Source organism: Dendropsophus ebraccatus, chromosome 4 (assembly GCF_027789765.1).
Source record: "Dendropsophus ebraccatus isolate aDenEbr1 chromosome 4, aDenEbr1.pat, whole genome shotgun sequence".
In the NCBI taxonomy this organism is placed as follows: Eukaryota; Metazoa; Chordata; class Amphibia; order Anura; family Hylidae; genus Dendropsophus; species Dendropsophus ebraccatus.
The window spans coordinates 4,126,974-4,148,492 of NC_091457.1; the positions used below are offsets into that span (position 1 = coordinate 4,126,974).

The 21,519-nt window shown below is 47.9% G+C and overlaps 1 protein-coding gene across 5 annotated transcripts in view; it reads right to left on the reverse strand.

Moving 5' to 3' along the window:
• Nucleotides 1-554: 554 nt before the first annotated feature.
• The window catches only part of DENND2B (DENN domain containing 2B), a 155,329-nt gene continuing 134,364 nt past the window's right edge, over nt 555-21,519 (reverse strand). For all 5 annotated transcript variants that reach the window (XM_069965012.1, XM_069965011.1, XM_069965010.1 and 2 more), the window contains 7 exons: nt 18,988-19,136; nt 16,744-16,921; nt 12,698-12,739; nt 10,983-11,094; nt 6,496-6,735; nt 5,625-5,711; nt 555-992 (listed from right to left, as the gene is read on the reverse strand). In XM_069965012.1, the coding sequence (XP_069821113.1) occupies nt 958-992; nt 5,625-5,711; nt 6,496-6,735; nt 10,983-11,094; nt 12,698-12,739; nt 16,744-16,921; nt 18,988-19,136 (843 nt within the window). In that variant the 3' untranslated portion in view covers nt 555-957. The remainder of the gene's footprint in view (nt 993-5,624; nt 5,712-6,495; nt 6,736-10,982; nt 11,095-12,697; nt 12,740-16,743; nt 16,922-18,987; nt 19,137-21,519) is intronic.

A 21,519-nucleotide genomic window follows, 5' to 3' on the forward strand; every position in this document is an offset into this window, starting at 1 on the left:
TATCTGTGCTGTTACATAGGACTGCAGGTGACATCTACTAAATTAACTGTACTCAGAGATATCACTGTGTTATCTGTGCTGTTACATAGGACTGCAGGTGACAGCTACTACATTATCTGTACTCAGAGATATCACTGTGTTATCTGTGGTGTTACATAGGACTGCAGGTGACTATTACATTATCTGTACTCAGAGATATCACTGTGTTATCTGTGGTGTTACATAGGACTGCAGGTGAGTACTACATTATCTGTACTCAGAGATATCACTGTGTTATCTGTGGTGTTACATAGGACTGCAGGAGACATCTACATTATCTGTACTCAGAGATATCACTGTGTTATCTGTGGGGTTACATAGGACTGCAGGTGACAGCTACTACATTATCTGTACTCAATCGATATTACTGTGTTATCTGTGGTGTTACATAGGACTGCAGGTGACAGCTACTACATTATCTGTACTCAGATATCACTGTGTTATCTGTGGTGTTACATAGGACTGCAGATATCATTCTGTGGGCGTGGTGTTCATTGATCACATGACACCAGAGGTTTCCGTCTTGGCGTTTATTACGTCTCGCACATTTTCCACGTTCATCTCTTCTTCATTGGATCAGTCATAGTGCAATCTACTGACCAGAAAACATTGAGTGACGTGTGTGCAGAGGGTCGGCCATCTGTACAGTATCACACATGGGGGGCCGCCGCCGCCCTTCGCCCCATTTACCACAGTTTCACCTATTCATTAAAAAATGACACGTAAAAAACCCAAAAAGGATCAATATTTACATATATATATAAAAGTGGTAAATCCCGGGGGTCTGTGCCCCGCCCCCTCCTATCAGTCCTGGGGGGGCAGAGGTCTAAGCCCCTCCCACCCCATCAGTCCTAGGGTTAGTGTCGCTCCGGTAAGTAACAGCTCGGACGTCGCAGGATCCGTCCTGGATGTCACCGTTCAGTTCTTCTTATGGAGAAACTTCATCTTGTTTCCTGAAGAGAAAGAAAATGGTCAGGGAAATAAGGGACACTATGGGAAACCTTTATATATGTTACAGGAGGAAGAAGGGAAAGGGGGGGCACTATGGGAAACCTTTATATATGTTACAGGAGGAAGAAGGGAAAGGGGGGGGCACTATGGGAAACCTTTATATATGTTACAGGAGGAAGAAGGGAAAGGGGGGGCACTATGGGAAACCTTTATATATGTTACAGGAGGAAGAAGGGAAAGGGGGGGGCACTATGGGAAACCTTTATATATGTTACAGGAGGAAGAAGGGAAAGGGGGGGGCACTATGGGAAACCTTTATATATGTTACAGGAGGAAGAAGGGAAAGGGAGGACATGATGGAAACCTTTATATATGTTACAGGAGGAAGAAGGGAAAGGGGGGGCACTATGGGAAACCTTTATATATGTTACAGGAGGAAGAAGGGAAAGGGGGGGGCACTATGGGAAACCTTTATATATGTTACAGGAGGAAGAAGGGAAAGGGGGGGCACTATGGGAAACCTTTATATATGTTACAGGAGGAAGAAGGGAAAGGGAGGACATGATGGAAACCTTTATATATGTTACAGGAGGAAGGAGGGAAAGGGGGGGCACTATGGGAAACCTTTATATATGTTATAGGAGGAAGAAGGGAAAGGGAAGACATGATGGAAACCTTTATATATGTTACAGGAGGAAGAAGGGAAAGGGGGGACATGATGGAAACCTTTATATATATTACAGGAGGGAAGAAGGGAAAGGGAGGGACATGATGGAGACCTTTATATATGTTATAGGAGGAAGAAGGGAAAGGGAGGACATGATGGAAACCTTTATATATGTTACAGGAGGAAGAAGGGAAAGGGAGGACATGATGGAAACCTATATATATGTTACAGGAGGAAGAAGGGAAAGGGGGGACATGATGGAAACCTTTATATATGTTACAGGAGGAAGAAGGGAAAGGAGGACATGATGGAAACCTATATATATGTTACAGGAGGAAGAAGGGAAAGGGGGGACATGATGGAAACCTTTATATATGTTACAGGAGGAAGAAGGGAAAGGAGGACATGATGGAAACCTTTATATATGTTACAGGAGGAAGAAGGGAAAGGAGGACATGATGGAAACCTTTATATATGTTATAGGAGGAAGAAAGGAAAGGGAAGACATGATGGAAACCTTTATATATGTTACAGGAGGAAGAAGGGAAAGGGAGGACACTATGGGAAACCTTTATATATGTTACAGGAGGAAGAAGGGAAAGGGGGGGCACTATGGGAAACCTTTATATATGTTACAGGAGGAAGAAGGGAAAGGGAGGGCACTATGGGAAACCTTTATATATGTTACAGGAGGAAGAAGGGAAAGGGAGGGCACTATGGGAAACCTTTATATATGTTACAGGAGGAAGAAGGGAAAGGGAGGGCACTATGGGAAACCTTTATATATGTTACAGGAGGAAGAAGGGAAAGGGGGGGGCACTATGGGAAACCTTTATATATGTTACAGGAGGAAGAAGGGAAAGGGGGGGGCACTATGGGAAACCTTTATATATGTTACAGGAGGAAGAAGGGAAAGGGGGGCACTATGGGAAACCTTTATATATGTTACAGGAGGAAGAAGGGAAAGGGGGGGCACTATGGGAAACCTTTATATATGTTACAGGAGGAAGAAGGGAAAGGGGGGGGCACTATGGGAAACCTTTATATATGTTACAGGAGGAAGAAGGGAAAGGGGGGGCACTATGGGAAACCTTTATATATGTTACAGGAGGAAGAAGGGAAAGGGGGGGCACTATGGGAAACCTTTATATATGTTACAGAAGGAAGAAGGGAAAGGGGGGGGGGCACTATGGGAAACCTTTATATATGTTACAGGAGGAAGAAGGGAAAGGGGGGGCACTATGGGAAACCTTTATATATGTTACAGGAGGAAGAAGGGAAAGGGGGGGCACTATGGGAAACCTTTATATATGTTACAGGAGGAAGAATGGAAAGGGGGGCACTATGGGAAACCTTTATATATGTTACAGGAGGAAGAAGGGAAAGGGGGGGCACTATGGGAAACCTGTATATATGTTACAGGAGGAAGAAGGGAAAGGGGGGGCACTATGGGAAACCTTTATATATGTTACAGGAGGAAGAAGGGAAAGGGGGGGGCACTATGGGAAACCTTTATATATGTTACAGGAGGAAGAAGGGAAAGGAGGGGCATGATGGAAACCTTTATATATATTACAGGAGGGAAGAAGGGAAAGGGAGGACATGATGGAAACCTTTATATATGTTACAGGAGGAAGAAGGGAAAGGGAGGACATGATGGAAACCTTTATATATGTTACAGGAGGGAAGAAGGGAAAGGGAGGACATGATGGAAACCTTTATATATGTTACAGGAGGAAGAAGGGAAAGGGGGGACATGATGGAGACCTTTATATATATTACAGGAGGGAAGAAGGGAAAGGGAGGACATGATGGAAACCTTTATATATGTTACAGGAGGGAAGAAGGGAAAGGGAGGACAGTATGGGAAACCTTTATATATGATACAGGAGGAAGAAGGGAAAGGGGGGACATGATGGAAACCATTATATATGTTACAGGAGGAAGAAGGGAAAGGGGGGACACTATAGGAAACCATTATATATGTTACAGGAGGAAGAAGGGAAAGGGGGGCACTATGGGAAACCATTATATATGTTACAGGAGGAAGAAGGGAAAGGGAGGACATGATGGAAACCATTATATATGTTACAGGAGGAAGAAGGGAAAGGGAGGACATGATGGAAACCATTATATATGTTACAGGGGGAAGAAGGGAAAGGGGGGACATGATGGAAACCTTTATGTTACAGGAGGAAGAAGGGAAAGGGAGGACACTGGGAAACCTTTATATGTGTTCCAGGAGGAAGAAGGGAAAGGGGGGCACTATGGGAAACCATTATATATGTTACAGGAGGAAGAAGGGAAAGGAGGGACATGATGGAAACCTTTATATATGTTACAGGAGGAAGAAGGGAAAGGGAGGACATGATGGAAACCTTTATACATGTTACAGGAGGAAGAAGGGAAAGGAGGGACATGATGGAAACCTTTATACATGTTACAGGAGGAAGAAGGGAAAGGGCGGACATGATGGAAACCTTTATATATGTTACAGTAGGAAGAAGGGAAAGGAGGGACATGATGGAAACCTTTATATATGTTACAGGAGGAAGAAGGGAAAGGAGGGACATGATGGAAACCTTTATATATGTTACAGGAGGAAGAAGGGAAAGGAGGACATGATGGAAACCTTTATACATGTTACAGGAGGAAGAAGGGAAAGGGAGGACATGATGAAAACTTTATATATGTTACAGGAGGAAGAAGGGAAAGGAGGGACATGATGGAAACCTTTATATATGTTACAGGAGGGAAGAAGGGAAAGGGAGGACATGATGGAAACCTTTATATATGTTACAGGAGGAAGAAGGGAAAGGAGGGGCACTATGGGAAAGCATTATATATGTTACAGGAGGAAGAAGGGAAAGGAGGGGCACTATGGGAAACCTTTATATATGTTACAGGAGGAAGAAGGGAAATCTACAATAACAGAATGTCACCTTATCGGCCGGCAATCTTCTATGTTTCTATATTACTCTCTGGTATCAGCCATCTCCTGGTTATGGATCTGTCAGCAGTGTGAGTGATGCCCCCAGTATATACAGTGTATTACTCTCTGGTATCAGCCATCTCCTGGTTATGGATCTGTCAGCAGTGTGAGTGATGCCCCCAGTATATACAGTGTATTACTCTCTGGTATCAGCCATCTCCTGGTTATGGATCTGTCAGCAGTGTGAGTGATGCCCCCAGTATATACAGTGTATTACTCTCTGGTATCAGCCATCTCCTGGTTATGGATCTGTCAGCAGTGTGAGTGATGCCCCCAGTATATACAGTGTATTACTCTCTGGTATCAGCCATCTCCTGGTTATGGATCTGTCAGCAGTGTGAGTGATGCCCCCAGTATATACAGTGTATTACTCTCTGGTATCAGCCATCTCCTGGTTATGGATCTGTCAGCAGTGTGAGTGATGCCCCCAGTATATACAGTGTATTACTCTCTGGTATCAGCCATCTCCTGGTTATGGATCTGTCAGCAGTGTGAGTGATGCCCCCAGTATATACAGTGTATTACTCTCTGGTATCAGCCATCTCCTGGTTATGGATCTGTCAGCAGTGTGAGTGATGCCCCCAGTATATACAGTGTATTACTCTCTGGTATCAGCCATCTCCTGGTTATGGATCTGTCAGCAGTGTGAGTGATGCCCCCAGTATATACAGTGTATTACTCTCTGGTATCAGCCATCTCCTGGTTATGGATCTGTCAGCAGTGTGAGTGATGCCCCCAGTATATACAGTGTATTACTCTCTGGTATCAGCCATCTCCTGGTTATGGATATGTCAGCAGTGTGAGTGATGCCCCCAGTATATACAGTCTATTACTCTCTGGTATCAGCCATCTCCTGGTTATGGATATGTCAGCAGTGTGAGTGATGCCCCCAGTATATACAGTCTATTACTCTCTGGTATCAGCCATCTCCTGGTTATGGATCTGTCAGCAGTGTGAGTGATGCTATATACTGACCCAGGCCCCTCCAGAACTTGTTGACGCCGCTCTGCTCGTGCTCCGGCAGCTCTTCTAGATACTGCTCCACTCTCTGCTCAAACAGACCTGCAGGAGAAGACAGACCACCATGATGTGTGACTGATGCATGATGTGTGAGGTTATGTGTGATGGGTTGGTTGTGGTGGGTGATGTGATGTGTGTGATGTGTTGGGTGTGATGACTTGAGTGATGTGTATTGGTTGTGATGGGTGCGATGGGTTGGGTGTGATGTGTGTTGGGTGTGATTAGTTGGGTGATGTGTGTGATAGATGATGTGATGTGTGCGATGGGTGATGTGATCAGTTGGGTGATGTTTATGGGTTGTCTTGGGTGTGATGAGTTGGGTGATGTGTGATGGATTGGGTGATGTGTGATGGGTGTGATAGATGATGTGATGTGTGTGATGTGATGGGTGCGATGGGTTGGGTGTGATGTGATGGGTGCGATGGATGATGTGATGAGTTGGGTGATGTGTATGGGTTGTCTTGGGTGTGATGAGTTGGGTGATGTGTGATGGATTGGGTGATGTGTGATGGGTGTGATAGATGATGTGATGTGTGTGATGTGATGTGATGGGTGCGATGGGTTGGGTGTGATGTGATGGGTGCGATGGATGATGTGATGAGTTGGGTGATGTGTATGGGTTGTCTTGGGTGTGATGAGTTGGGTGATGGGTGTGTTGGATTGGGTGGTGTGTGATGGGTGTGATGAGTTGGGTGATGTGTGATGAGTTGGGTGATGTGTGATGAGTTGGGTGGTGTGTGTTGGTTGTGATGGATGTGTTGGGTGTCACTCAGGATCTGGGACATGGATTGTTTATGCTGGGGTTGCGGCTCCGTTCATCACTCACCTTTGGCGCGACATTTGCGCAGCTCCCGGTCCTGGATGAATCCAGCGAACATCTGAGACTCCATGAAAACCTCCAGGAAGCGGCGGACGCTCTTAGAGGCCACAGACTTGCGGAAGGCGTCTCTCTGGAAGACCCGCTGCCCCCGCTCATTCTGTACCAGGAAGAGGGAGTAATGGCCGATGGTCTCCACAAAGAAGCGGATGAAGACCTCCGAAACCAGACCGCTCAGTGTGTTATACTCTGCGAGAGAGAGAGAGACCGCTCAGTGTGTTATACTCTGCGAGAGAGAGAGAGACCGCTCAGTGTGTTATACTCTGCGAGAGAGAGAGAGACCGCTCAGTGTGTTATACTCTGCGAGAGAGAGAGAGACCGCTCAGTGTGTTATACTCTGCGAGAGAGACAGAGACCGCTCAGTGTGTTATACTCTGCGAGAGAGAGAGAGACCGCTCAGTGTGTTATACTCTGCGAGAGAGAGAGAGACCGCTCAGTGTGTTATACTCTGCGAGAGAGAGAGAGACCGCTCAGTGTGTTATACTCTGCGAGAGAGACAGAGACCGCTCAGTGTGTTATACTCTGCGAGAGAGAGAGAGACCGCTCAGTGTGTTATACTCTGCGAGAGAGAGACCGCTCAGTGTGTTATACTCTGTGAGAGAGAGAGACCGCTCAGTGTGTTATACTCTGCGAGAGAGAGAGAGACCGCTCAGTGTGTTATACTCTGCGAGAGAGAGAGAGACCGCTCAGTGTGTTATACTCTGCGAGAGAGAGAGAGACCGCTCAGTGTGTTATACTCTGCGAGAGAGACAGAGACCGCTCAGTGTGTTATACTCTGCGAGAGAGAGAGAGACCGCTCAGTGTGTTATACTCTGCGAGAGAGAGAGAGACCGCTCAGTGTGTTATACTCTGCGAGAGAGAGAGAGACCGCTCAGTGTGTTATACTCTGCGAGAGAGAGAGAGACCGCTCAGTGTGTTATACTCTGCGAGAGAGAGAGAGACCACTCAGTGTGTTATACTCTGCGAGAGAGAGAGAGACCACTCAGTGTGTTATACTCTGCGAGAGAGAGAGAAACCGCTCAGTGTGTTATACTCTGTGAGAGAGAGAGAGAGAGACCGCTCAGTGTGTTATACTCTGTGAGAGAGAGACCGCTCAGTGTGTTATACTCTGCGAGAGAGAGAGAGACCGCTCAGTGTGTTATACTCTGCGAGAGAGAGACCGCTCAGTGTGTTATACTCTGCGAGAGAGAGAGAGACCGCTCAGTGTGTTATACTCTGCGAGAGAGAGAGAGACCGCTCAGTGTGTTATACTCTGCGAGAGAGAGAGAGACCGCTCAGTGTGTTATACTCTGCGAGAGAGACTGCTCAGTGTGTTATACTCTGCGAGAGAGAGAGAGACCGCTCAGTGTGTTATACTCTGCGAGAGAGACCGCTCAGTGTGTTATACTCTGCGAGAGAGACCGCTCAGTGTGTTATACTCTGCGAGAGAGAGAGAGAGAGACCGCTCAGTGTGTTATACTCTGCGAGAGAGAGAGAGACCGCTCAGTGTGTTATACTCTGCAAGAGAGAGAGAGACCGCTCAGTGTGTTATACTCTGCGAGAGAGAGAGAGACCGCTCAGTGTGTTATACTCTGCGAGAGAGAGAGAGACCGCTCAGTGTGTTATACTCTGTGAGAGAGAGAGACCGCTCAGTGTGTTATACTCTGCGAGAGAGAGAGACCGCTCAGTGTGTTATACTCTGCGAGAGAGAGAGAGACCGCTCAGTGTGTTATACTCTGCGAGAGAGAGAGAGACCGCTCAGTGTGTTATACTCTGCGAGAGAGAGAGACCGCTCAGTGTGTTATACTCTGCGAGAGAGAGAGAGACCGCTCAGTGTGTTATACTCTGCGAGAGAGAGACCGCTCAGTGTGTTATACTCTGCGAGAGAGAGAGAGACCGCTCAGTGTGTTATACTCTGCGAGAGAGAGAGAGACCGCTCAGTGTGTTATACTCTGCGAGAGAGAGACCGCTCAGTGTTATACTCTGCGAGAGAGAGAGAGAGACCGCTCAGTGTGTTATACTCTGCGAGAGAGAGAGAGAGAGACCGCTCAGTGTGTTATACTCTGCGAGAGAGAGAGACCGCTCAGTGTGTTATACTCTGCGAGAGAGAGAGACCGCTCAGTGTGTTATACTCTGCGAGAGAGAGACCGCTCAGTGTGTTATACTCTGCGAGAGAGAGAGACCGCTCAGTGTGTTATACTCTGCGAGAGAGACCGCTCAGTGTGTTATAATCTGCGAGAGAGACCGCTCAGTGTGTTATACTCTGCGAGAGAGAGACCGCTCAGTGTGTTATACTCTGCGAGAGAGAGAGACCGCTCAGTGTGTTATACTCTGCGAGAGAGAGAGAGACCGCTCAGTGTGTTATACTCTGCGAGAGAGAGAGACCGCTCAGTGTGTTATACTCTGCGAGAGAGAGAGAGACCGCTCAGTGTGTTATACTCTGCGAGAGAGAGAGAGACCGCTCAGTGTGTTATACTCTGCGAGAGAGAGAGAGACCGCTCAGTGTGTTATACTCTGCGAGAGAGAGACCGCTCAGTGTGTTATACTCTGCGAGAGAGAGAGACCGCTCAGTGTGTTATACTCTGCGAGAGAGAGAGACCGCTCAGTGTGTTATACTCTGCGAGAGAGAGAGACCGCTCAGTGTGTTATACTCTGCGAGAGAGACCGCTCAGTGTGTTATACTCTGCGAGAGAGAGAGAGACCGCTCAGTGTGTTATACTCTGCGAGAGAGAGACCGCTCAGTGTGTTATACTCTGCGAGAGAGAGAGAGACCGCTCAGTGTGTTATACTCTGCGAGAGAGAGAGAGACCGCTCAGTGTGTTATACTCTGCGAGAGAGAGACCGCTCAGTGTGTTATACTCTGCGAGAGAGAGAGACCGCTCAGTGTGTTATACTCTGCGAGAGAGAGAGAGACCGCTCAGTGTGTTATACTCTGCGAGAGAGACCGCTCAGTGTGTTATACTCTGCGAGAGAGAGAGAGACCGCTCAGTGTGTTATACTCTGCGAGAGATAGAGAGACCGCTCAGTGTGTTATACTCTGCGAGAGAGAGACCGCTCAGTGTGTTATACTCTGCGAGAGAGAGAGAGACCGCTCAGTGTGTTATACTCTGCGAGAGAGAGAGACCGCTCAGTGTGTTATACTCTGCGAGAGAGAGAGAGACCGCTCAGTGTGTTATACTCTGCGAGAGAGAGACCGCTCAGTGTGTTATACTCTGCGAGAGAGAGACCGCTCAGTGTGTTATACTCTGCGAGAGAGAGAGAGACCGCTCAGTGTGTTATACTCTGCGAGAGAGAGAGAGACCGCTCAGTGTGTTATACTCTGCGAGAGAGAGACCGCTCAGTGTGTTATACTCTGCGAGAGAGAGAGAGACCGCTCAGTGTGTTATACTCTGCGAGAGAGAGACCGCTCAGTGTGTTATACTCTGCGAGAGAGAGACCGCTCAGTGTGTTATACTCTGCGAGAGAGAGACCACATGTGCTCGTGCAGTGGAGACGCGTGCAGTGGAGGCGCGTGCAGTGGAGGCGCGTGCAGTGGAGGCTCGTGCAGTGGAGGCTCGTGCAGTGGAGGCTCGTGCAGTGGAGACGCGTGCAGTGGAGGCGCGTGCAGTGGAGGCGCGTGCAGTGGAGACGCGTGCAGTGGAGACGCGTGCAGTGGAGGCGCGTGCAGTGGAGGCGCGTGCAGTGGAGGCGCGTGCAGTGGAGGCGCGTGCAGTGGAGGCGCGTGCAGTGGAGACGCGTGCAGGCTCGTGCAGTGGAGGCTCGTGCAGTGGAGGCTCGTGCAGTGGAGGCGCGTGCAGTGGAGACGCGTGCAGTGGAGGCGCGTGCAGTGGAGGCTCGTGCAGTGGAGGCGCGTGCAGTGGAGGCGCGTGCAGTGGAGGCGCGTGCAGTGGAGGCGCGTGCAGTGGAGGCGCGTGCAGTGGAGACGCGTGCAGGCTCGTGCAGTGGAGGCGCGTGCAGTGGAGGCGCGTGCAGTGGAGACGCGTGCAGTGGAGACGCGTGCAGTGGAGACGCGTGCAGTGGAGGCGCGTGCAGTGGAGGCGCGTGCAGTGGAGGCGCGTGCAGTGGAGGCTCGTGCAGTGGAGGCTCGTGCAGTGGAGGCGCGTGCAGTGGAGGCGCGTGCAGTGGAGGCGCGTGCAGTGGAGACGCGTGCAGTGGAGACGAGTGCAGTGGAGGCGCGTGCAGTGGAGGCGCGTGCAGTGGAGGCGCGTGCAGTGGAGGCGCGTGCAGTGGAGGCGCGTGCAGTGGAGGCGCGTGCAGTGGAGGCGTGTGTGTTATCAGCTTCCTACTCTTTGCGGCTCAGAATCACAGACACAATCACGGTAACATCGCCCCTCCCCCGGATCTCTGAGACAACTGCAGCAATAAAGAGTTGGTTCTTTTTTGAAAGCTTTAAAGGGGCAGTCCGGGGAGCAGAAGCTGGAGACCACCTGTAAGAGTCCCGTCTCCCCGGCTGTCACCTTCATCAGTGTCGCTGTCCGAGTCCTGACCGATCAGCTCTCCCTTCCTCTCCAGCGCCTGCTCCAGAGCCGCCTGCAGCTTCCGGGGTAACAGAGCGTCCTCATCATCCATCTGCCCAGGAGAGAGAAAACGGCCATCACTGCACAGCTGAGATACCGGCCCCCCGTGATACACACAGCTGAGATACCGCCCCCCCCCCAGGATACACACAGCTGAGATACCGGCCCCCCGTGATACACACAGCTGAGATACCGCCCCCCCCTCCCAGGATACACACAGCTGAGATACCGGCCCCCCGTGATACACACAGCTAAGATACCGCCCCCCCCCCCCCCCAGGATACACACAGCTGAGATACCGGCCCCCCGTGATACACACAGCTGAGATACCGGCCCCCCCCAGGATACACACAGCTGAGATACCGCCCCCCCCCCCCCCAGGATACACACAGCTGAGATACCGGCCCCCCGTGATACACACAGCTGAGATACCGGCCCCCCATGATACACACAGCTAACATACCCCCCCCCCCATGACATACACAGCTGAGATACAAGCCCCCCATGATACACACAGCTAAGATACCAGCCCCCCATGACATACACAGCTAAGATACCAGCTCCCCCATGATACACACAGCTAAGATACCAGCCCCCCATGATACACACAGCTAAGATACCAGCCCCCCATGACATACACAGCTGAGATACAAGCCCCCCATGATACACACAGCTAAGATACCAGCCCCCCCATGATACACACAGCTAAGATACCAGCCCCCCCATGATACACACAGCTAAGATACCAGCCCCCCATGATACACACAGCTAAGATACCAGCCCCCCCATGATACACACAGCTAAGATACCAGCCCCCCATGACATACACAGCTGAGATACAAGCCCCCCATGATACACACAGCTAAGATACCAGCCCCCCATGACATACACAGCTAAGATACCAGCCCCCCATGACATACACAGCTGAGATACCGCCCCCCCCAGGATACACACAGCTGAGATACCGGCCCCCCGTGATACACACAGCTGAGATACCGGCCCCCCCCAGGATACACACAGCTGAGATACCGCCCCCCCCAGGATACACACAGCTGAGATACCGCCCCCCAGGATACACACAGCTGAGATACCGGCCCCCCGTGATACACACAGCTGAGATACCGGCCCCCCCCAGGATACACACAGCTGAGATACCGGCCCCCCGTGATACACACAGCTAACATACCAGCCCCCCATGACATACACAGCTGAGATACAAGCCCCCCATGATACACACAGCTAAGATACCAGCCCCCCATGATACACACAGCTAAGATACCAGCCCCCCCATGATACACACAGCTAAGATACCAGCCCCCCCATGATACACAGCTAAGATACCAGCCCCCCCATGATACACAGCTAAGATACCAGCCCCCCATGATACACACAGCTAAGATACCAGCCCCCCCATGATACACACAGCTAAGATACCAGCCCCCCCATGATACACACAGCTAAGATACCAGCCCCCCATGATACACACAGCTAAGATACAAGCCCCCCATGATACACACAGCTAAGATACAAGCCCCCCATGATACACACAGCTCTGATACCAGACCCTTGTAACATACACAGCTGAGATACTGGCGCCCCATGACACATGCTGCCCACTTCACAGCTGAGAAACCTTCTCCCTCATGAACTCTCACCTGTCTGAGAAACCGATCGGAGCCGAGATCCACCATCAGCGCCTGTGAAGAGGAAGGGAAGTCACACGTCAGGTGTCTCCAGAGTCCAGGGTCCACCCCATTCCCCCAATAATCAGAGCCTGGGGTCCACCCCATCCCCCCAACAATCAGAGCCTGGGGTCCACTCCATCCCCCCAACTATCAGAGTCCGGGGTCCGCCCCATCCCTTCAACAATCAGAGTCCGGGGTCCGCCCCATCCCCCCAACAATCAGAGCCTGGGGTCCACCCCATCCCCCCAACAATCAGAGCCTGGGGTCCACTCCATCCCCCCAACTATCAGAGTCCGGGGTCCGCCCCATCCCTTCAACAATCAGAGTCCGGGGTCCACACCATCCCCCCAACAATCAGAGTCCGGGGTCCGCCCCATCCCCCCAACAATCAGAGCCTGGGGTCCACCCCATCCCCCCAACAATCAGAGCCTGGGGTCCACTCCATCCCCCCAACTATCAGAGTCCGGGGTCCGCCCCATCCCTTCACCATCCCCCCAACAATCAGAGTCCGGGGTCCACCCCATCCCCCCAACTATCAGAGTCCGAGGTTCACCACATCCCCCCAACTATCAAGAGTCCAGGGTCCACCCCATCCCCCCAACTATCAGAGTCCGAGGTTCACCACATCCCCCCAACTATCAGGGCCTGGGGTCCACAGTGGTTCTTTGAGGCCACCCCCTCCCGCCAATCACAAGCATTGATTGCTAGAGATGAGCGAATAGTATTCGATGGAATACTGCACTATTCAAAAGATTCCAGTTTGATTGAATATGTGATCAAATATTTGAATCTAAATTAACTTTATTAAAACAGCTAAACAATTATTTAGCTGTTTTAATAAAGTTTCCTCCTCCCTGGGAAAGCAGGGAAGTAGTATTACAGGGATCGGTATTACCGGGGTTAGCGATCCCCAGCAATAATGCGGATTCCTGAAATAGTTAATTAACTTAATTAATAAAACGTTTCGTTCTAAAAAAGTTATTTTCGTTGTTCAATAGTTTAATTAAAACAAATCCATGCTTGTGCAATTAAATATACTGTTAATAAAAAATAAATATATAAATAAAATTAATATATATTAATATATAAATAAAATATTATATATATATTATTAAAAATATTAAATATTATATATATTATTTATATATATATATTTAATATATTAATATATAAATTATTAATATATAAATATATATATATATATATATATATATATATATATATATATATATATATATTTCCAATATATTTAATTGCTAAAGTATGTATTCATTTTAATTAAGCTATTGAACAACGAATATAACTATTAGAATGAAAATGTGTTTTATTAATATTAACTATTACAGGAAGCTCTATTGCCGGCAATACCTATTACCGGTAATACAGCTGAATATAATAATTAATACTTTACTTAAATTAAAACAGCAAATGTTTCTTCTAATGATGCTATTTTTTATCACAATAGCAACATTAGAAGAAACATTTAGATTTTCTATGTCCGCTCAGCCAATCAGCTGGAGCCGTCACACTGAGCTCAGTGTGTCGGGGACCGGAGAAGAGAGAAGAAAGAAGAGAGAAGATAGAAGACATCGGAGGGTGGGTAGAAGCTCCCCCCCCCCCCTGCACAACACCCATCCCAGCCAAGAAGGGGGGTCACTTAATCCCTTCCTTGTTGGTATGGGTGCAGTCTGGCCCCCAAGGGGTTAAGTGGGGACCCTTACTTAACTCCCCCTGGGGGCCAGATTTTTTAGTATGGCACCCAAAGGGTTTAGGGGGATGCAATGGGTGCCTTGGGTGCCACACTGTAAGCAGCTCTGTAAAGATGCTGCATACTGTAAGGTGCACAACACCGCTCACAATGATGGGTGTTGTGCTCCTGTTTGTGTGTTTCCCCCTTTTTGATTTTCAGATATCGGTATCCTGTGGATTACGTCAGATTCGGTGGACTACGTGTGTCGTGTGTTTATTTCTTTACTATATAGACTTCATAGTGGAAGCCATCTAATAGACAGAATCCATTACTAAGTCAGGGCCTAGTGTTAGCCGGTATAAAATGGCTAACACTAACCCCCTATTATTACCCCAGTACCCAATGCCACCAGGGGTACTGGGAAGAGCCAGTGGTCTCCTGGACTGGGCGGCAGCAGGCTGGTAATATTAAGGCCGGGGAGGGCCAAATCAAATGGCCCTTCCCACCCTGGTGTTACCAGGCTGCTGTTGCTTGGTTTTTAACCAGGCTGGATATGAAAATAGGGGGAACCCTACGCGTTTTTTTTAAGTAAAAATAAATAAACGCATAGGGTCCCCCCTATTTACATAACCAGCCGGGTTAAAAACCAAGCAACAGCAGCCTGGTAACACCAGAGTGGGAAGAGCCATTGGTTTAGGCCCTCCCCAGCCTAAATATTACCAGTCTGCTGCCGCCCGGTCCAGGAGCACCAATTTTGACGCTCCGGGACCACTGGCACCCGGCTCTTCCCAGTACCCCTGGTGGCATTGGGCACTGGGGTAATAATGGGGGGAGGGGTTAGTGTTAGCCATTTTATGCCGGCTAACACTAAGTCCTGACTTAGTAATGGATTCCGTCTATTAGATGGCTTCCACTACTAAGTCTATAAAGTAAAGAAATAAAGACACGACACAAGTGAAAAATATTTTTTATTCAAATAAAAACACCCCCAAAAATCCCAAAAACCACTGGTCATCGACATAGTCCACCGAATCCGCCGTAATCCACAGGATACCGATATCTGAAAAACAAAAAGGGAGAAACACACAAACAGGAGCACAACACCCATCATTGTGTGCAGTGTTGTGCACCTTACAGTATGCAGGATCTTTACAGCTCGCTGCTTACAGTGTGGCACCCAAGGAGTTAAGGGAGGATGCATTGCATCCCCCTTAACCCTTTGGGTGCCATACTGAACAATCTGCCCGCCAGGGGGTTAAGTAAGGGTCCCCACTTAACCCCTTGGGGGCCAGACTGTGACCATACCAGCAAGGAAGGGGTTAAGTGACCCCCCTTCCTTGCTAGGATGGGTGTAGTGCAGGGGGGGGGAGCTTTCTTATCGCCCTCTGATGTCTTCTATCTTCTATCTTCTTTCTTCTGTCTTTGCCAGTCCCCGGCACACTGAACTTAGTGTGACGGGACCGGCTCTTTATACGTCCGCTCAGCCAATCAGCTGGCCGGACATATAAATCTAAATGTTTCTTCTATTGTTGCTATTGTGATAAAAAAAAAAATAGCATCATTAGAAGAAACATTAGCTGTTTTAATTAAAGTAAAGTATTAATTAGTACATTGAGCTTTATTATCGGCAATATGTATTACCGGCAATAATACAGCTTCCTGTAATAGTTAATATTTAATTAATAAAACCCATTTTCGTTCTAATAAAGTTATTATCGTTGTTCAGTAGCTTAATTAAACGAATACATACTTTTGCAATTAAATATACTGTAAATAAATATACATATTTATTTATATATTTATTTTTTATTAACAGTATATATTTAATTGCAAAAGCATGGATTCGTTTAATTAAGCTATTGAACAACGAAAATAACTTTATTAGAACGAAAATGTGTTTTATTAATTAAATATTAACTATTACAGGGATCTGCATTATTGTCGGGGATCGCTAACCCCGGTAATACCGATCCCTGTAATACTGCTTCCCTGCTTTCCCAGATGCATCCAGAGGTGTTTGCATCACTTTCTATCGATGTCTTGGACTTGGTGACCTCCGATTCGTCGAATCTTGATTTCCAGGTCCCAAGGATTTTTCTCCCATAGACTTTAATGGGATTCGATATTCGATCGAATAGTCAAATATCGGGAGCTATTCGAATCGAATCCAATCGAATTGAATATTTCACTATTCGCTCATCTCTATTGATTGCCTATAGATGGGGGGTCCAGACCCCTGGAGACACATAGATACAATGTATCCCAGCAGCACAGGCTGACATGGCTCTGCACAGCAGAGGGTCTGGTGCTGTAGCGTCACTCTCACCTCCTCCACCGGCAGCTCTTTCAGTTTCGGCAGCGAGTTGGAAAGCAAGCCCACCAGGAAGGGCGTGGGGCAGCAGACGATGTCGATCATGGAGGACGGCAGGACGGGGATGAAGGTGTGTTGCCAGGAGAATGGGTAGAGAAGAGCGACCACGGCATGAGAGCAGCTGGACAGAGTGCTGAGGAGAGAGGAGACACACGGACATATAGCGGACAGCAGAGGAGGCTGGTGCTCTCTGTTATCAGCCATCTCACAGGGGATTACCTCCACAGCAGCACTATGGTATCTATACATTATACTTCTATAGAGCGATTATTAGTCAGTCAGGGAGTGCCTAACATTCATCTGTAGGTGGCAGCAAAGCACAAGGGAAAAACATGAAGTGCGGATGATGCTCTGCCCCTTGTGGATGGATGAGGAGTTACACCCCTGTACACTATATAGGAACTGAACTGTTACCAGTCAGATGTGTACAGAGAATGACCCCCACCCCGGACTGCCAGGCCCCGCCATATGGTGCCATCTACCTACTGCTGCCCACTGCCCCCATACCAGCACAGACTCCTCCATGACACCCACCATGCTGCGGATGAGTCAGTGCAGGGACGGGTCTGGGGCGGCAACATTTCAGGCCTTCGGTTCCCACGCTTCATGTCTGGATATAACAAGTGACCCCACTGACCTGGGTGGGAATGGACGCCCAGCGCTATACGTCCAGCCTGGAGATATCACTGATATATATATATATATATAGTGCTGGAGGTGCTGGAAACATACAGGCTTACAAAAACATAACAGCTTGCTTTCAGAAACAGCACCACTCTTGTCCTCAGTTTGTGTGCAGTATTGCAGCTCAGTTCCACTGAAATTAATAGAGCTGAATTATGGTCCCACATATAACCTGAGGACATGTGGGTCGGCCATGTTTTCTTAAAGGGGTACTCCAGTGAAAATACTTTTTGTTCAAATAAACTGGTTTCAGAAAGTTATACAGATTTGTAATTTTCTTCTATTTAAATCTCTAGTCTTCCAGTGCTTATCAGCTGCTGTATGTCCTGCAGGAAGTGGTGTATTCTCTCCAGTCTGAGACAGTGCTCTCTGCTGCCACCTCTGTCCATGTCAGAAGCTGTCCACAGTAGGAGAGGTTTTCTATGGGGATTTGTTGCTGCTCTGGACAGTTCCTGACATGGACAGAGGTGGCAGCAGAGAGCACTGTGTCAGACTGCAGACACCACTTCCTGTAGGACATACAGCAGCTGATAAGTACTGGAAGAACAGAGATTTATAAATAGAAGCAAATTACAAATATATATCACTTTTTGAAATCAGTTTATTTGAAAGAAAAATATTTTTGCTGGAGTACCCCTTTAATCTAACAATGTCTGTACTGGGAATGGCCCTGGTGTGAGGGGCAGACATGGTGCTCAGCTAGTAACTTCGCTATGGTGAGGAGTATATACAAATGTGACATCACCACTCTATTCCCTCCCTATATATGACATCACCACTCTACCCCCTCCCTATATATGACATCACCACTCTACCCCTTCCCTATATATGACATCACCACTCTACCCCCTCCCTATATATGACATCACAACTCTACCCCCTCCCTATATATGACATCACCACTCTACCCCCTCCCTATATATGACATCACCACTCTTCCCCCTCCCTATATATGACATCACCACTCTACCCCCTCCCTATATATGACATCACCACTCTACCCCCTCCCTATATATGACATCACAACTCTACCCCCTCCCTATATATGACATCACCACTCTACCCCCTCCCTATACATGACATCACCACTCTACCCCCTCCCTATATATGACATCACCACTCTACCCCCTCCCTATATATGAAATCACCACTCTACCCCCTCCCTATATATGACATCACCACTCTACCCCTTCCCTATATATATGACATCACCACTCTACCCCTTCCCTATATATATATATATGACATCACCACTCTAGCCCCTCCCTATAAATGACATCACCACTCTAGCCCCTCCCTATATATGACATCACCACATAACTCTGCCCCTATATGTAACATCACCAGTGCCCTGCACCATTATATGACATCACCACACTAGTCCTTTCCCATTGGTGTTATCACACTTTACTTCTTTTAGTTGTCACATGACCACAGTGCAGCCAGGGCATGCTGAGGGCTGTAGTGTCACACCGGCAGGGTCCAGCACTATATACAGCTATATACAACCCTCACCTCAGTTTCTCTGCTACAAATATGACTCTTCTCTCTAGCAGCAGCGAGGCAAAAATCCGGATTATCTGACGGACGCTGAGACATCGGAAGAGACATTCAAAGTCCACGTGTTCCAGCCGTGAATCCATCGGTCTCCGCAGCTCGATGACCTAAGGGGACAGGAACTGTATGTAGACCAAGAAAACGTAGAGGGGACCCTACAGATACTACAGATGTCTACAGGCTTCTACAGACACTACAGGCTTCTACAGACACTACAGATATCTACAGGCGTCTACAGGCACTACAGGCGTCTACAGACACTACAGGCGTCTACAGACACTACAGGCTTCTACAGACACTACAGGCTTCCACATATACTACAGGCATCTACAAACACTACAGGCTTCTACAGCCACTACAGGCTTCCACATATACTACAGGCATCTACAGATACTACAGGCTTCCACATATACTATAGGCGTCTACAGACACTACAGGCGCCTACAGACACTACAGGCTTCTACAGACACTACAGGCTTCTACAGACACTACAGGCTTCCACATATACTACAGGCATCTACAAACACTACAGGCTTCTACAGCCACTACAGGCTTCCACATATACTACAGGCATCTACAGATGTCTACAGATACTACAGGCTACCACATACACTACGGGCTTCCACATATACTATAGGCATCTACAGACACTACAGGCGTCTACAGACACTATAGGCTTCTACATATACTACAGGCTTAGACAGACACTACAGGCTTCCACATATACTACAGGCATCTACAGACACTACAGGCTTCCACAGACACTACAGACGTCTACAGATACTACAGGCTTCCACAGATACTACAGACGTCTACAGATACTACAGGCTTCCACATATACTACAGGCTTCTACAGACACTACAGGCTTCCACATATACTACAGGCATCTACAGACACTACAGGCTTCCACATATACTATAGGCATCTACAGATACTACAGGCGTCTACAGACACTACAGGCTTCCACATATACTACAGGCTTCTACAGACACTACAGGCTTCCACATATACTACAGGCTTCTACAGATACTACAGGCGTCTACAGACACTACAGGCTTCCACATATACTACAGGCTTCTACAGACACTACAGGCTTCCACATATACTACAGGCTTCTACAGATACTACAGGCTTCCACATATACTACAGGCGTCTACAGATACTACAGGCTTCTACGGACACTACAGGCTTCCACATATACTACAGGCGTCTACAGACACTACAGGCTTCCACATATACTACAGGCTTCTACAGATACTACAGGCTTCCACATATACTATAGGCATCTACAGATACTACAGGCGTCTACAGACACTACAGGCTTCCACATATACTACAGGCTTCCACATATACTACAGGCTTCTACAGATACTACAGGCTTCCACATATACTATAGGCATCTACAGATACTACAGGTGTCTACAGACACTACAGGCTTCCACATATACTACAGGCTTCCACATATACTACAGGCTTCTACAGACACTACAGGCTTCCACATATACTACAGGCATCTACAGATACTACAGGTGTGAACAGACACTACAGGCTTCCACATACTGTATACTACAGACATTTACAGATACAAAATCAGGCGTCTACAGATACTACAGGCTTCCACATATACTACAGGCTTCCACATATACTACAGGCTTCCACAGATACTACAGGCTTCCACATATACTACAGGCGTCTACAGATACTACAGGCTTCTACAGACACTACAGGCTTCCACAGACACTACAGGCTTCTACAGACACTACAGGCTTCCACATATACTACAGGCATCTATAGATACTACAGGCGTCTACAGACACTACAGGCTTCCACATATACTACAGGCTTCCACATATACTACAGGCTTCCACAGATACTACAGGCTTCCACATATACTACAGGCGTCTACAGATACTACAGGCTTCTACAGACACTACAGGCTTCCACAGACACTACAGGCTTCTACAGACACTACAGGCTTCCACATATACTACAGGCATCTATAGATACTACAGGCGTCTACAGACACTACAGGCTTCCACATATACTACAGGCTTCCACATATACTACAGGCGTCTACAGATACTACAGGCTTCTACAGACACTACAGGCTTCTACAGACACTACAGGCTTTCACATATACTATAGGCATCTACAGACACTACAGGCGTCTACAGACACTACAGGCTTCTACAAATATTACAGGCTTCTACAGACACTACAGGCTTCCACATATACTACAGGCATCTACAGATACTACAGACACTACAGGCTTCCACATATACTACAGGCTTCCACATATACTACAGGCTTCTACAGATACTACAGGCTTCCACATATACTACAGGCTTCTACAGATACTACAGGCTTCCACATATACTACAGGCTTCTACAGATACTACAGGCTTCCACATATACTACAGGCGTCTACAGATACTACAGGCTTCCACATATATTACAGGCTTCTACAGACACTACAGGCTTCCACATAT